The sequence below is a fragment of the Oncorhynchus keta genome, chromosome 35, assembly GCF_023373465.1.
Source record: "Oncorhynchus keta strain PuntledgeMale-10-30-2019 chromosome 35, Oket_V2, whole genome shotgun sequence".
In the NCBI taxonomy this organism is placed as follows: Eukaryota; Metazoa; Chordata; class Actinopteri; order Salmoniformes; family Salmonidae; genus Oncorhynchus; species Oncorhynchus keta.
This window is the reverse complement of record NC_068455.1, coordinates 26,938,767-26,953,340: the sequence shown is the minus strand read 5'-3', so window position 1 is coordinate 26,953,340 and position 14,574 is coordinate 26,938,767. Positions and strand designations below refer to the sequence as shown.

At 49.4% G+C, this 14,574-nt stretch overlaps 2 protein-coding genes across 24 annotated transcripts in view; one reads left to right on the top strand and one right to left on the bottom strand.

Annotated features, from left to right (window-relative positions):
- LOC118369075 (MAP/microtubule affinity-regulating kinase 3-like) overlaps positions 1-14,574 on the bottom strand; it is a 44,356-nt gene continuing 29,782 nt past the window's right edge. For 2 of the 14 annotated variants that reach the window (XM_052496783.1, XM_052496788.1), the window contains exons 11-18: positions 12,101-12,213; positions 11,858-12,005; positions 9,761-9,963; positions 9,534-9,658; positions 5,624-5,890; positions 3,840-3,919; positions 1,010-1,054; positions 471-680 (exon numbers count right to left, since the gene is read on the bottom strand). In XM_052496783.1, the coding sequence (XP_052352743.1) occupies positions 604-680; positions 1,010-1,054; positions 3,840-3,919; positions 5,624-5,890; positions 9,534-9,658; positions 9,761-9,963; positions 11,858-12,005; positions 12,101-12,213 (1,058 nt within the window). In that variant the 3' untranslated portion in view covers positions 471-603. Of the gene's footprint in view, positions 681-1,009; positions 1,055-3,166; positions 3,207-3,617; positions 3,672-3,839; positions 3,920-4,420; positions 5,085-5,623; positions 5,891-9,533; positions 9,659-9,760; positions 9,964-11,857; positions 12,006-12,100; positions 12,214-14,574 lie in introns of those variants that run through there. The other 12 variants (XM_052496776.1, XM_052496777.1, XM_052496778.1 and 9 more) reach the window with 9 other exon arrangements.
- LOC127915926 (uncharacterized) lies at positions 13,334-14,571 on the top strand. 10 transcript variants are annotated; one of them, XM_052496798.1, is made up of 5 exons: positions 13,334-13,453; positions 13,566-13,771; positions 13,822-13,949; positions 14,008-14,175; positions 14,226-14,571. In XM_052496798.1, exons 1-5 carry the CDS (start codon positions 13,334-13,336, stop codon positions 14,558-14,560), a joined length of 957 nt encoding a protein of 318 aa, XP_052352758.1. In that variant the 3' UTR covers positions 14,561-14,571. The 10 variants fall into 10 exon arrangements, with proteins under 10 accessions (XP_052352758.1, XP_052352752.1, XP_052352754.1 ...); XM_052496792.1 differs by having other exon boundaries at positions 13,334-13,509; positions 13,616-13,771; XM_052496794.1 differs by having other exon boundaries at positions 13,334-13,509; positions 13,616-13,771; positions 14,008-14,275; positions 14,332-14,571.

Below are 14,574 nucleotides of genomic sequence, written 5' to 3'. Positions count from 1 at the left end.
TCAAGTTTACAGAATTTTATTGAGACACTGGTGATCTTACCATGTGAGCATTTACATGAACTCCACCTCTTATATATTCTTTGAAGTTAAAGAAATTGTGTATAACAATGTGTGGCTGTCTTGAAAATCAGATTCACTTTCATTAGATGACAAATAATATCAAAGAGACAAATGCTATTTTAGTCAATTTTCTCAGTATGACAAACCATATACAACTCCTGATGACCAGATTATATACTGTAGATATTAGTAATTCCGTGATTATTGCCACACTCAGTATTTTGAAAAAAAAAAAGATTGTACAGCGTATACTTTCTAGATATAGTTTTACCCTTTTTGTTCATAGCTTTAACTCATTGGCGACTTTGGAAGCAATGTTTTTAAAAGCGATGGATGAGCCTGATATCCTCTTGAATCTCACGCCATTGAGGGAGAGACGGGGCAGCTTGCACACCTCCATCACCCATTGGACCAGGTTCTCAGCATCGCCATGGACACAGAGCAGCAGGAAACACTCTTGCTGTTCATAGTCACAATTGTTGGCCTCGAGCACCTTGCTTATCTCCTGCATGATGTCACAAGGCTCCATGGAGCTGGTGGTCCTCATACTCCAAGTGAATCTGAGGGAGCGGGGTTCACTGTCTTTACTTTCCCCTTTCTGATCCCCAGGTACATGGCGACTGGTAGGAAGGAGATAGGAAAAATATGAATTCACTAAAGCTGTGCAGTTCCCTATAACAGAGTATTTGCTTTAAAGGGTATTCCATGAATATGCAAGGTGTTGATCAAAGGGTCAATTAGCAGAGCATGCAATAAACAGATGGTCATGAAGCACCATGCACATTAGGAGTAGCACAACCACAATGAGGAAACCATAATGATCTGAAATAACCACATCCATGGGGAAAAGGTGAGGCATGGGTAAACCCTATGAATTGACAGAGTGAACAGATATCAAGCCTATAGTCACAGGAATATCAGGCTGAGAAAGCAACAACCTACACCTCACCTTGAGCTCTCAAATCTCCCGTTTCTTTCAAACTCGGTTGAGACTCTGTGACAGTTGAGGGAGCACAGCAAGATTAGAAGAAAAGTGGTAAAAAACACTAAATGTGAACTTCCAAAGAGAGTATTTTGTCATTTCAAGAACAACAGATAACACTGATATATAGTGTGAATATATATTGAAAGATGTATATTATACGGAGTTATAAAAACAAGAAAGCCACCAAGGTTACTATAACCTCATTATGGAAGTATTGACATGAAACCTGTGCACTGATCAGTCTCGCTGGTGTTCAAACTTTCTTGCTTCTTTAACACAAAATAAAAACGAGAGCAAAGTAACAAAAAAAGTGCTTAAACAGATGACAGAGCAAGGGGATACAGGAACGGATGACAGAGCAAGGGGATACAGGAACGGATGACAGAGCAAGGGGATACAGGAACGGATGACAGAGCAAGGGGATACAGGAACGGATGACAGAGCAAGGGGATACAGGAACGGATGACAGAGCAAGGGGATACAGGAACGGATGACAGAGCAAGGGGATACAGGAACGGATGACAGAGCAAGGGGATACAGGAACGGATGACAGAGCAAGGGGATACAGGAACGGATGACAGAGCAAGGGGATACAGGAACGGATGACAGAGCAAGGGGATACAGGAACGGATGACAGAGCAAGGGGATACAGGAACGGATGACAGAGCAAGGGGATACAGGAACGGATGACAGAGCAAGGGGATACAGGAACGGATGACAGAGCAAGGGGATACAGGAACGGATGACAGAGCAAGGGGATACAGGAACGGATGACAGAGCAAGGGGATACAGGAACGGATGACAGAGCAAGGGGATACAGGAACGGATGACAGAGCAAGGGGATACAGGAACGGATGACAGAGCAAGGGGATACAGGAACGGATGACAGAGCAAGGGGATACAGGAACGGATGACAGAGCAAGGGGATACAGGAACGGATGACAGAGCAAGGGGATACAGGAACGGATGACAGAGCAAGGGGATACAGGAACGGATGACAGAGCAAGGGGATACAGGAACGGATGACAGAGCAAGGGGATACAGGAACGGATGACAGAGCAAGGGGATACAGGAACGGATGACAGAGCAAGGGGATACAGGAACGGATGACAGAGCAAGGGGATACAGGATCGGATGACAGAGCAAGGGGATACAGGAACGGATGACAGAGCAAGGGGATACAGGAACGGATGACAGAGCAAGGGGATACAGGAACGGATGACAGAGCAAGGGGATACAGGAACGGATGACAGAGCAAGGGGATACAGGAACGGATGACAGAGCAAGGGGATACAGGAATGGATGACAGAGCAAGGGGATACAGGAACAGATGACAGAGCAAGGGGATACAGGAATGGATGACAGAGCAAGGGGATACAGGAATGGAAATGTGCTGAATGATGGTATGACAGCTTGGTGACGTGAAGAGATTCACCCCAACATGACAAAAACAAAATCATACAGTGGAACTACATTCCACACACCCACACGTTTGCACACACAATTATGCTGTGTTCGTAGCCAAGTGGGAAGTGGGAATTTACCACATACGACTGGAAAAAATCCACTTCAACAGACCTCAAACTGGAAATTACTAGTGGGAAACTGGTCTATCATCCTGAGGTCACTTCTCTCATTCTGACATCACCTTCTAAATAAATGACCTCGATAACAGCAGTTAAATGCAACAAAACATTATTTATAAAAAGCTATGTTTTTTTTATTTGTTTATGATTTACACAGCTTGTTGGCCATTAGCCAATCAGTGTTTCTCAATTAGTTAAAATCATGTGAATGATCCAACTGTTTACGACTTCACAACTGGTAAATTCCACTTTGTTACGAACGTAGCATTTGGGTCAGTGCATGCAGACTGGGGCTATTGTGGGAGGACTCATGCGGTCTAGAGGTTGACAGACAGCAGAACAGTCCTATGTTTCTTCTCTCGGCGTGACACTGGATATGTTTAAAGAATTCATATTTAATTTTTAAAATGTAATCTTTGTTTAACTAGTCAGTTAAGAATACATTCTTATGTATTAATGATGGCCTAGGAACAGTGGGTTAACTGCCTTGTTCAGGGGCAGAACGACGGATTTTTACCTTGTCAGCTCAGGGATTCGATCTAGCAACCTTTCGGTTACTGGCCCAACTAGGCTACCTGCCGCCCCAAAGAAGAGGGGGGTTGGTTAAAAAGACAATCAGGCAACCAGTCATAGGGCCATTGTAGACAGGGACTGCATACCAGGTCCACAGACCCTAATGAGTTTTGAGCTCCACACATGCAGACTAGCCTTGAAATGATTCTACAGGAGGGTAGAGGAAGTTAGATTCCTGGAGGGGTATTAGTTAGTGGGAAAGATAGCAGCCTCAAGCCAGGGGGATGTGGGACACAAAAAGGTCTGAGACTTTATCTGGGACAGGGAGAGGGGTTGGGAGTGTCTGTCACATACACATACTGGAGAGAAGGGAATGTGACTATGTTGGGGTGTGTATACAAATTCCTTCTTTCCACACAGAACTCTGACACACTAACTCTTGTGGGGACATAAGGGTTGAAATGATCCCTTACTCTAGGTCTCCATCTGCGACTTCCTATAATTCTCTATATCTTCGGCTGCTGAATCTGGAAGAAAAAATGGATTCTGAAAAAAGCTTGTATTTTTTTACGGATACATGAAAAGAGAAAGAAACTTGATGTACGACATGATCACAGGCCGATGATGCCAGGATGACAAGGAAGAAGAAAAAGGGGGAGAAAAGAGGGGGAGGGGTGGGTGAACAGAAGACTTACTAAGAGTCTTTGCTCCCTGGGCAGAAGGGACGGCAGGCCCTGATTTGGCCGTCTGCCGTTTGGTCGGGTCAATACTGACCCTGAAGGGAGGAAGAGCAGTGAAAAGGTCCAAGGTTAAAGGGCACAGAAAGGTCAGGGAAACATTGGCACAACAGCAGTACAATAGTGAGGAGAAGAGTGAAGGGAGGGAACAGAGACCAAAGCGCATTGCCTACTACTGAGACAAGAGACTTCCTTCCCTATACTTAAACCAATCGTTTCCAAGATGTTACTCTGTGCAGAAATAAGAATCAACAGAGAAATGAAATGAGTGACAAGGACCTGGCGAATGAAGAAATATGGAAGGGTTGCAAAAGCTGACAACTTCCCGAGATGTAGAACTCCTGGTAGCCACTAGATGTCAGTGTGTCACTTAATCAGACTGAAGAACAGAAGGTTATGTCTGAAGAGGTGGTATGGTGGGAGAGCTTTGCCTTTTGTCCCAGCTTTGTAAACCACATATCCTGAACTGCCAGACCATCTGCTTGTAAATGTTTACAAATTGATGTATCAAGACATAAATCCCTCTGATCTTGCTCATCAGAACGCCTGGTTCACAAAAAGTATTTCACAACCCTCTCGGTTCCCAACAAGAGAACACGACTCCACAAACCAATATTACAAATTGAAGTTCCCAAAGCCTTATAAACATTAATTCTTATCTTTACACTCTATATCCTGCATCGCCACATCACAAAGTCGATCACATTCCTACCAGCCAGCAAAGTTATTATCGGGAGCATTGGTCACAACTAATAAGATACAGCAAAATCCAAATATGGACATAGATAAAGATAAGTTAGAATAGACAAATAGAATCTGTCTACCTTTCAAGCACAGATCTGTCTACATAAAAAACACAAACTTACCTGGAACAACAGCTCAATACAGATCAATCATTACTTTGTGAAAAACAAATCCGAATCAACAGGACCGTCCCCACCTCATGTATTGGAAATGGATTAGTGTCAAGCTTTCTGTTGGCTGTTGATGGATTTTTTAACTGACCGATTGAGAGGGCAACACTGCCCTTACAATCTAACCCATCATTAACTCCAGAAGCCTAAGGCCAATCACTGTCACAAAACAGAGGTTCTAAGCAGTATGTCAGCCCCAGCTTGTCCTAGTACTGGTTTTAGTTGATTAATTGCACACACTGAAGGTAATAGGGGGTCCTACCTTTTCGTAAACCCAAATTAAATGTTTCTACAACAGAATCAGCAAACACACAGAAACAGTGAAATGAGGCAAGAAACTGAAAGAAGATGATTGGTTGAAACTTGAAATGAGTGAACAGAAACAGGGTGGTTGGAATCAATGGCGAGGAGGAGAAGGTTCAAATGACAGATGTTGATTTCTATTCCTCATGTCAGGTTAGTCTCGGGACAACCCCGAATTGTTGACAGTAGCCTGGCTGCCTGTCTGAGATGTGTTCAATCTACTCAGTCTGGACAAAAATTCAAGTGGGTTTTCCCTGCTGGTTTACACTTGAGGTATGTTTAATTTGATGTCTTTCTCAGACTGGCACTCAGGCTACGTTATCAGTGCTTCTGGAACAATCTATTGTTAGTAGGACTGTGGATGTTCCACTCAATGTGACTCATGATACTAAAAAGCACACCTTTCAAAGCCCACTCAGAAGGATTAAAGACTAACCATATAACTAGATATAGTCATAGTATATTTTAGGTGTTTGGACTCATAGTTGAATTGAGTGGCATGGAGCTGTAGTCCCTGACACCTACCTGCGTGTGAGTTTGGAGGTGAGTTTGGAGAAGAGGTTACTGGAGCCGCGGCTGCGGGTCTGGGAAAGGGGCGCTGTGTCTTGGGACAGGGTGGGTGAGGCTGGGGGCCCGTTGTAAGTGGCCGTGCGGCGCTCCTTCAGCTGACCACTGTGGAAGGTGCTGCGGCTCGCCGTGCCTCGTGGGAAACGTAGTCTGTCTGGCGTGGTGGCGCTGGTAATGCTGTGGGTGGATGCCACGGGGTTCCGCTGGCCAGGAGACACGGCCACACTGCAGGGAGGACGGAGGGAAGAGATCAGACGGAGAAGAAAGACAAACACCTGGCTGTACATGCCAGTTCTATACATAGAATCACCAGCTGGGCCATTATCATATCAACAGAACCTTACCTTCAAGTCCTAAATTCTAAAATGACATCTGATCTGTGTCAATAATGTTAATTTAGAGTTATTCTAGTAGTTCACTATAGTGTGATATTGTTGAAGTGAGTTGGAGTCCTAATATCCAGATAGAATATTGTTTGGTGAAACATGGAGTGAATAATACAGGTTTGGATAGTCAAGCCAGAGGTAGGTAGTAGAGCTGCCAGTGCTAGATCAGGACCAGGGCCAGACCAGGGATCACAGGTCCAAGCAGATGATGAAGGAAAAATTGGGGAACAGAGGAGTGTGTATAATAAAGGGTGGGGCTGTCTCCTACAAGAGGTTAGAGAGAGGGAGAGATGACATCATCACAAAGGTTAGAGATGGAGTCCATGAAAGGGATGCATGTGGGAGCCTTGTCGTGGGTTAGAGAGGGCCTGAGACAGTGAGACAGGTCTACACATGGGAGGGTGAGAGGTCAGACAGACAGTTGGAGGCCCTGCCTGCCGTCTTACAGAAGTCCAGAGTGCAGTGGGAGTGGGGCAGTGTGGCCCAGTCTGAGTCTGAGGGGAAGGCAGACAGGGGGTCAGAGGCCTGGTTCATCAGCTGGACCGAGGTGGACGAGCCAGTCAACACTGGGGCAAAGCCAGAGGACGAGCCAGTCAACACTGGGGCAAAGCCAGAGGACGAGCCAGTCAACACGGGGGCAAAGCCAGAGGACGAGCCAGTCAACACGGGGGCAAAGCCAGAGGACGAGCCAGTCAACACTGGGGCAAAGCCAGGGGACGAGCCAGTCAACACTGGGGCAAAGCCAGAGGACGAGCCAGTCAACACTGGGGCAAAGCCAGAGGACGAGCCAGTCAACACTGGGGCAAAGCCAGAGGACGAGCCAGTCAACACTGGGGCAAAGCCAGGGACGTTCCAGTCAACACGGGGCAAAGCCAGAGGACGCCAGTCAACACTGGGGCAAAGCCAGAGGACGAGCCAGTCAACACTGGGGCAAAGCCAGAGGACGAGCCAGTCAACACGGGGGCAAAGCCAGAGGACGAGCCAGTCAACACTGGGGCAAAGCCAGAGGACGAGCCAGTCAACACTGGGGCAAAGCCAGAGGACGAGCCAGTCAACACTGGGGCAAAGCCAGAGGACGAGCCAGTCAACACTGGGGCAAAGCCAGAGGACGAGCCAGTCAACACGGGGGCAAAGCCAGAGGACGAGCCAGTCAACACGGGGGCAAAGCCAGAGGACGAGCCAGTCAACACGGGGGCAAAGCCAGAGGACGAGCCAGTCAACACGGGGGCAAAGCCAGAGGACGAGCCAGTCAACACTGGGGCAAAGCCAGAGGACGTTCCAGTCAACACGGGGCAAAGCCAGAGGACGAGCCAGTCAACACTGGGGCAAAGCCAGAGGACGAGCCAGTCAACACTGGGGCAAAGCCAGAGGACGAGCCAGTCAACACTGGGGCAAAGCCAAGAGGACGAGCCAGTCAACACTGGGGCAAAGCCAGAGGACGAGCCAGTCAACACTGGGGCAAAGCCAGAGGACGAGCCAGTCAACACTGGGGCAAAGCCAGAGAAGCGGCGGGGGAAAGTAGAGAAGCGATGGGGGAGGAGTAGAGAAGCGGTGGTGAGGAAGTAGAGGTGAGTAAGTAGAGAAGCATTGGTGAGTAAGTAGAGGTGGGGGAAGTAAAGTGGGGGAAGTAGAGAAGCATTGGGTGAGTAAGTAGAGAAGCGATGGGGGGAAGTAGAGAAGCGATGGGGGGAAGTAGAGAAGCGATGGGGGGGGGATTAGAGAAGCGGTGGTGAGGAAGTAGAGGTGAGTAAGTAGAGAGAAGCATTGGTGAGTAAGTAGAGAAGCGACGGGGGGGGGAAGTAGAGAAGCGATGGGGGAAGTAGAGAAGCGATGGGGGAAGTGGAGAAGCGATGGGGGGGGAAGTAGAGAAGCGATGGGGGGAAGTAGAGAAGCGATGGGGGGAAGTAGAGAAGCGATGGGGGGAAGTAGAGAAGCGATGGGGGGAAGTAGAGAAGCGATGGGGGAAGTAGAGAAGAGATGGGGGAAGTAGAGAAGCGATGGGGGAAGTAGAGAAGCGATGGTGAGGGTAGAGGTGAGTAAGTAGAGAGAAGCATTGGGAGTAAGTAGAGAAGCGATGGGGGAAGTAGAGAAGCGATGATGGGGGGAAGTAGAGAAGCGATGGGGGAAGTAGAGAAGCGATGGGGGAAGTAGAGAAGCGATGGGGGAAGTAGAGAAGCGATGGGGGGAAGTAGAGTAGCGATGGGGGGGAAGTAGAGAAGCGGTGGTGAGGAAGTAGAGGTGAGGAAGTAGAGAGAAGCATTGGTGAGTAAGTAGAGAAGCGACGGGGGGGAAGTAGAGAAGCGACAGGGGGGAAGTAGAGAAGCGACGGGGGGGAAGTAGAGAAGCGACGGGGGAAGTAGAGAAGCGACGGGGGAAGTAGAGAAGCGGGGGGAAGTAGAGAAGCGACGGGGGAAGTAGAGAAGCGACGGGGGGGAAGTAGAGAAGAGATGGGGGAAGTAGAGAAGCGCGGGGGGGAAGTAGAGAAGCGATGGGGGGAGTAGAGAAGCGATGGGGGGGAAGTTGACGGGGGGGAAGTAGAAAAGCAGAGGGGGAAGTAGACAAGCGACGGGGGAAGTAGAGAAGAGATAGGGGGGGAGGCGCGGCGGGGGGGAAGTAGAAAAGCAGAGGGGGAAGTAGAGAAGCGACGGGGGAAGTAGAGAAGCGATGGGGGAAGTTGAGGCGCGGGGGAAGTAGAGAAGGGGGGAAGTAGAGAAGAGACGGGGGAAGTAGAGAAGAGATGGGGGGAGTAGAGAAGCGACGGGGGAAGTAGAGAAGGATGGGGGAGTAGAGAAGCGATGGGGGAAGTTGAGGCGCGGCGGGGGGGAAGTAGAAAAGCAGAGGGGGAAGTAGACAAGCGACGGGGGAAGTAGAGAAGAGATAGGGGGAAGTTGAGGCGCGGCGGGGGGAAGTAGAAAAGCAGAGGGGGAAGTAGAGAAGCGACGGGGGAAGTAGAGAAGCGACGGGGGAAGTAGAGAAGCGACGGGGGAAGTAGAGAAGCGATGGGGGAAGTAGAGAAGCGATGATGGGGGGAAGTAGAGTAGCGATGAGGGGGGGAAGTAGAGAAGCGATGATGGGGGGGAAGTAGAGAAGCGATGGGGGAAGTAGAGAAGCGATGGGGGGAAGTAGAGAAGCGATGGGGGAAGTAGAGAAGCGATGGGGGGAAGTAGAGAAGCGGTGGGGGGAAGTAGAGAAGCGATGGGGGGGAAGTAGAGAAGCGATGGGGGGGAAGTAGAGAAGCGATGGGGGGGAAGTAGAGAAGCGATGGGGGGGAAAGTAGAAGAAGAGCACAACATTGAGGATATTTCTCCCCTGGAGGCCTGGTCTTGTTTTTCTTCAATAACTTCTCTCAATATTAACAGTATTGATACACATTGTTCTCTCCTCTGTGCCCCTGGGGGGAGGAACAGTGAAGGTGCTGTGTTGAATGCTGATTCCATGTGGAAAACACGGGGAACACAGTAAAATTCTAGCCTGTTCCTTACCTGTTCTCCTTCCCATTGGGAATGACAGAGAGACAGTCCATAGCGTTCCTGTCGCTGCACACATACGTGTTTCTCCTCGTCATCCCGTCAGATCCAGCGTTATTCTGCAGGGTGGAACAGAAACTCTGAAATCACAAATCATCAAATCGGAATGGAGGATTCATCCCCACTTCAACTGTAAGAATATGTTATACAATTGATAATGGGATGGAATAGCAGACACTCACGTTGGGAACAGTGGTAACCCCCTTCCTGCCATTGGGAATATCAGCCTTGTTGGGGTTGTTGGCGTTCCCCAGCAAGGGGCTGGGTGGGGGGACACAGCGCCCCCCGGGGACACTGCGCCCTCCCTCCTCTTTGATGTTGTTTTCGGCCGTGCTGGTCTGACTCCTCTTAGGGTGTCCTGAACCTGGGGGAACATTCTGACCCACTGGAGAAGAGAGAGAAAACGAGGAAGAGAGGAAATATTCAATCAATCCCTATACCAGTCTGCTGTTCCCACATGCTTCAAGAGGGCCACCATTGTTCCTGTTCCCAAGAAAGCTAAGGTAACTGAGCTAAACGACTACCGCCCCGTAGCACTCACTTCCGTCATCATGAAGTGCTTTGAGAGACTAGTCAAGGACCATATCACCTCCACCCTACCTGACACCCTAGACCCACTCCAATTTGCTTACCGCCAAAATAGGTCCACAGACGATGCAATCTCAACCACACTGCACACTGCCCTAACCCATCTGGACAAGAGGAATACCTATGTGAGAATGCTGTTCATCGACTACAGCTCGGCATTCAACACCATAGTACCCTCCAAGCTCGTCATCAAGCTCGAGACCCTGGGTCTCGACCCTGCCCTGTGCAACTGGGTACTGGACTTCCTGACGGGCCGCCCCCAGGTGGTGAGGGTAGGCAACAACATCTCCTCCCCGCTGATCCTCAACACGGGGGCCCCACAAGGGTGCGTTCTGAGCCCTCTCCTGTACTCCCTGTTCACCCACGACTGCGTGGCCACGCACGCCTCCAAATCAATCATCAAGTCTGCAGACGACACAACAGTGGTAGGCTTGATTACCAACAACGACGAGAAGGTCTACAGGGAGGAGGTGAGGGCCCTTGGAGTGTGGTGTCAGGAAAATAACCTCACACTCAACGTCAACAAAACTAAGGAGATGATTGTGGACTTCAGGAAACAGCAGAGGGAACACCCCCCTATCCACATCGATGGAACAGTAGTGGAGAGGGTAGCAAGTTTTAAGTTCCTCGGCATACACATCACAGACAAACTAAATTGGTCCACTCACACAGACAGCGTCGTGAAGAAGGCACAGCAGCGCCTCTTCAACCTCAGGAGGCTGAAGAAATTCGGCTTGTCACCAAAAGCACTCACAAACTTCTACAGATGCACAATCGAGAGCATCCTGGCGGGCTGTATCACCGCCTGGTACGGCAACTGCTCCGCCCTCAACCGTAAGGCTCTCCAGAGGGTAGTGAGGTCTGCACAACGCATCACCGGGGGCAAACTACCTGCCCTCCAGGACACCGACACCACCCGATGTCACAGGAAGGCCATAAAGATCATCAAGGACATCAACCACCCGAGCCACTGCCTGTTCACCCCGCTATCATCCAAAAGGCGAGGTCAGTACAGGTGCATCAAAGCTGGGACCGAGAGACTGAAAAACAGCTTCTATCCCAAGGCCATCAGACTGTTAAACAGCCACCACTAACATTGAGTGGCTGCTGCCAACACACTGACATTGACACTGACCCAACTCCAGCCACTTTAATAATGGGAATTGATGGGAAATTATGTAAATATATCACTAGCCACTTTAAACAATGCTACCTTATATAATGTTACTTACCCTACATTATTCATCTCATATGCATACGTATATACTGTACTCTATATCATCGACTGCATCCTTATGTAATACATGTATCACTAGCCACTTTAACTATGCCACTTTGTGTACTTTGTCTACATACTCATCTCATATGTATATACTGTATTCGATACCATCTACTGTATGCTGCTCTGTACCATCACTCATTCATATATCCTTATGTACATATTCTTTATCCCCTTACACTGTGTATAAGACAGTAGTTTTGGAATTGTTAGTTAGATTACTCGTTGGTTATTACTGCATTGTCGGAACTAGAAGCACAAGCATTTCGCTACACTCGCATTAACATCTGCTAACCATGTGTATGTGACAAATAAAATTTGATTTGATTTGATTGTAGAGCTGAAACACATTTGTCAAAGATGAGAATTCCCTCTAAATGGTTGTTAATGACTGACTGATAAAGTGTCTCACCCTGATCACTGTAGCGTCTCTGTTTCTGGTTGGAGGAGACGCTCCGCTGGACTTTGAGGTGTGAGGGGGACTGGCCATTGAGCTCGCTGGTGGGCCGGGGTTTAGCCAGGGACAGGTTGCTGCTGGAGGTTGAAACACTGGGCTCCAGCTAGGTCAAAGGTTACACACACACACATTAAAAAGATTGGACACTAATGGATATACTAAGCACTAGACCACAACTATCCATAGTGTTGCTCTGACCTCAGAAGACTTCCTCCCCAGCAGTAGGTAGGTGGCAGTGATCTCATCATACTTCATCTTGGCCAGAGACTCCTGGATCTCCTCTGGAGAGAAGCCCATCCCCACCATTACATCTGGAACAGTACAGAGACATGAGTTCACATATACAGCCCTGGCCTCCACAAGCATTGTCAACAACTGTCTTATTTTAAGGGACCTTTCATTTAAATTAATTGACCCCCAATCCTGCAGCCCAAAATGGCTGCCATAATACCAGAAAGGTTTTTATTCGCCAGTATCAGCAACCAATCGCAGCCCACATCCTTAGTGTGTTCTACATAGATATAAACAATTCATAAGCAATTATGCACACTTGCTCCTTTTTCACCATAACGACAAGAGATCTTTCACCACTTAATAAATGTAGCAGCAACCTCATCATGTAAGTGAGTCATTGCATTCTAGCTCAGGTGTCATCACCCGGCCCCCCTCCTCCCTCTCGCCCCATCCGTCAGCAGAGGAGGACAGGTGATGCAAGCAGCACAGCGGGGGTGGAAGTGATTGGTTGGGAGGCAGAGGAAGATGGGGAGTGATTACACCCCCACTGCGCTACTTGCATCACATTGAGAGGGGCATGCCAGGTGAGGAAGCTCCCGGAGCGGCAGTTCCACCATACATCAGCTCCCTCTATCCATCTCCCCGCTATACAGTGCTCCACAATCAATGTGTTCAGGCAGATCAGGCATCACCAAACCCACTGAAGAGTCAGTGCTTCTCCACTGGGTGAACGAGATGGGGAACGCCCTGAAACGTGATCTCTCTCCACTAGACTACAGAGCCCTCAGTGAAACATGTGCTCCATTTCATCTCTCCCTCCCGCCCGCTCTCTTTCTCTCTGTGCTAGGTGACTGGCAGCTCCCTCTAACCAACGTGCTCTGACACAGATCCCAGCTGCTGTTATGCAATACCCCCACACTCCAGAGGACATCTTTCAGCATGTACACCCTCTCTCCCCCTCCCTCTACCCCTTAGTGCTTTTATCCAGGCCAAGATGTGGAGGTCCTCTCTGTCTCGTGTCTCTCCCCCTCCCTCTACCCCTTAGTGCTTTTATCCAGGCCAAGATGTGGAGGTTCTCTCTGTCTCTCCCCCTCCCTCTACCCCTTAGTGCTTTTATCCAGGCCAAGATGTGGAGGTTCTCTCTGTCTCGTGTCTCTCCCTCTCCCTCTACCCCTTAGTGCTTTCATCCAGGCCAAGATGTGGAGGTTCTCTCTGTCTCGTGTCTCTCCCTCTCCCTCTACATCCAGGCCAAGATGTGGAGGTCCTCTCTGTCTCGTGTCTCTCCCTCTCCCTCTACATCCAGGCCAAGATGTGGAGGTTCTCTCTGTCTCGTGTCTCTCCCTCTCCCTCTACATCCAGGCCAAGATGTGGAGGTTCTCTCTGTCTCGTGTCTCTCCCTCTCTCCCTCTACATCCAGGCCAAGATGGAGGTTCTCTCTGTCTCGTGTCTCTCCCTCTCCATCCAGGCCAAGATGTGGAGGTTCTCTCTGTCTCGTGTCTCTCCCTCTCCCTCTACATCCAGGCCAAGATGTGGAGGTCCTCTCTGTCTCGTGTCTCTCCCTCTACATCCAGGCCAAGATGTGGAGGTCCTCTCTGTCTCGTGTCTCTCCCTCTACATCCAGGCCAAGATGTGGAGGTCCTCTCTGTCTTGTGTCTCTCCCTCTACATCCAGGCCAAGATGTGGAGGTCCTCTCTGTCTCGTGTCTCTCTCCCCCTCCCTCTACCCCTTAGTGCTTTTATCCAGGCCAAGATGTGGAGGTTCTCTCTGTCTCGTGTCTCTCCCTCTCCCTCTACATCCAGGCCAAGATGTGGAGGTCCTCTCTGTCTCGTGTCTCTCTCCCCCTCCCTCTACATCCAGGCCAAGATGTGGAGGTCCTCTCTGTCTCGTGTCTCTCCCTCTCCCTCTACATCCAGGCCAAGATGTGGAGGTCCTCTCTGTCTCGTGTCTCTCCCTCTCCCTCTACATCCAGGCCAAGATGTGGAGGTCCTCTCTGTCTCGTGTCTCTCCCTCTCCCTCTACATCCAGGCCAAGATGTGGAGGTCCTCTCTGTCTCGTGTCTCTCCCTCTACATCCAGGCCAAGATGTGGAGGTCCTCTCTGTCTCGTGTCTCTCCCTCTCCATCCAGGCCAAGATGTGGAGGTTCTCTCTGTCTCGTGTTTCTCCCTCTCCCTCTACATCCAGGCCAAGATGTGGAGGTTCTCTCTGTCTCGTGTCTCTCCCTCTCCCTCTACATCCAGGCCAAGATGTGGAGGTCCTCTCTGTCTCGTGTCTCTCCCTCTCAGAGGCTCCTGCAGAAGTTGTTTTTGTGCTGCGTTTTATCTTTTCCTTTTGAAAACTGTAAAGTGCTTAAATACTGAGAGCGATTATGTTGCAGTGCTGCTGCCTACACACGTTAGAGTTCGTGAAGCTCATAAACAAGAGTAGTTTTCTCCTCTTAG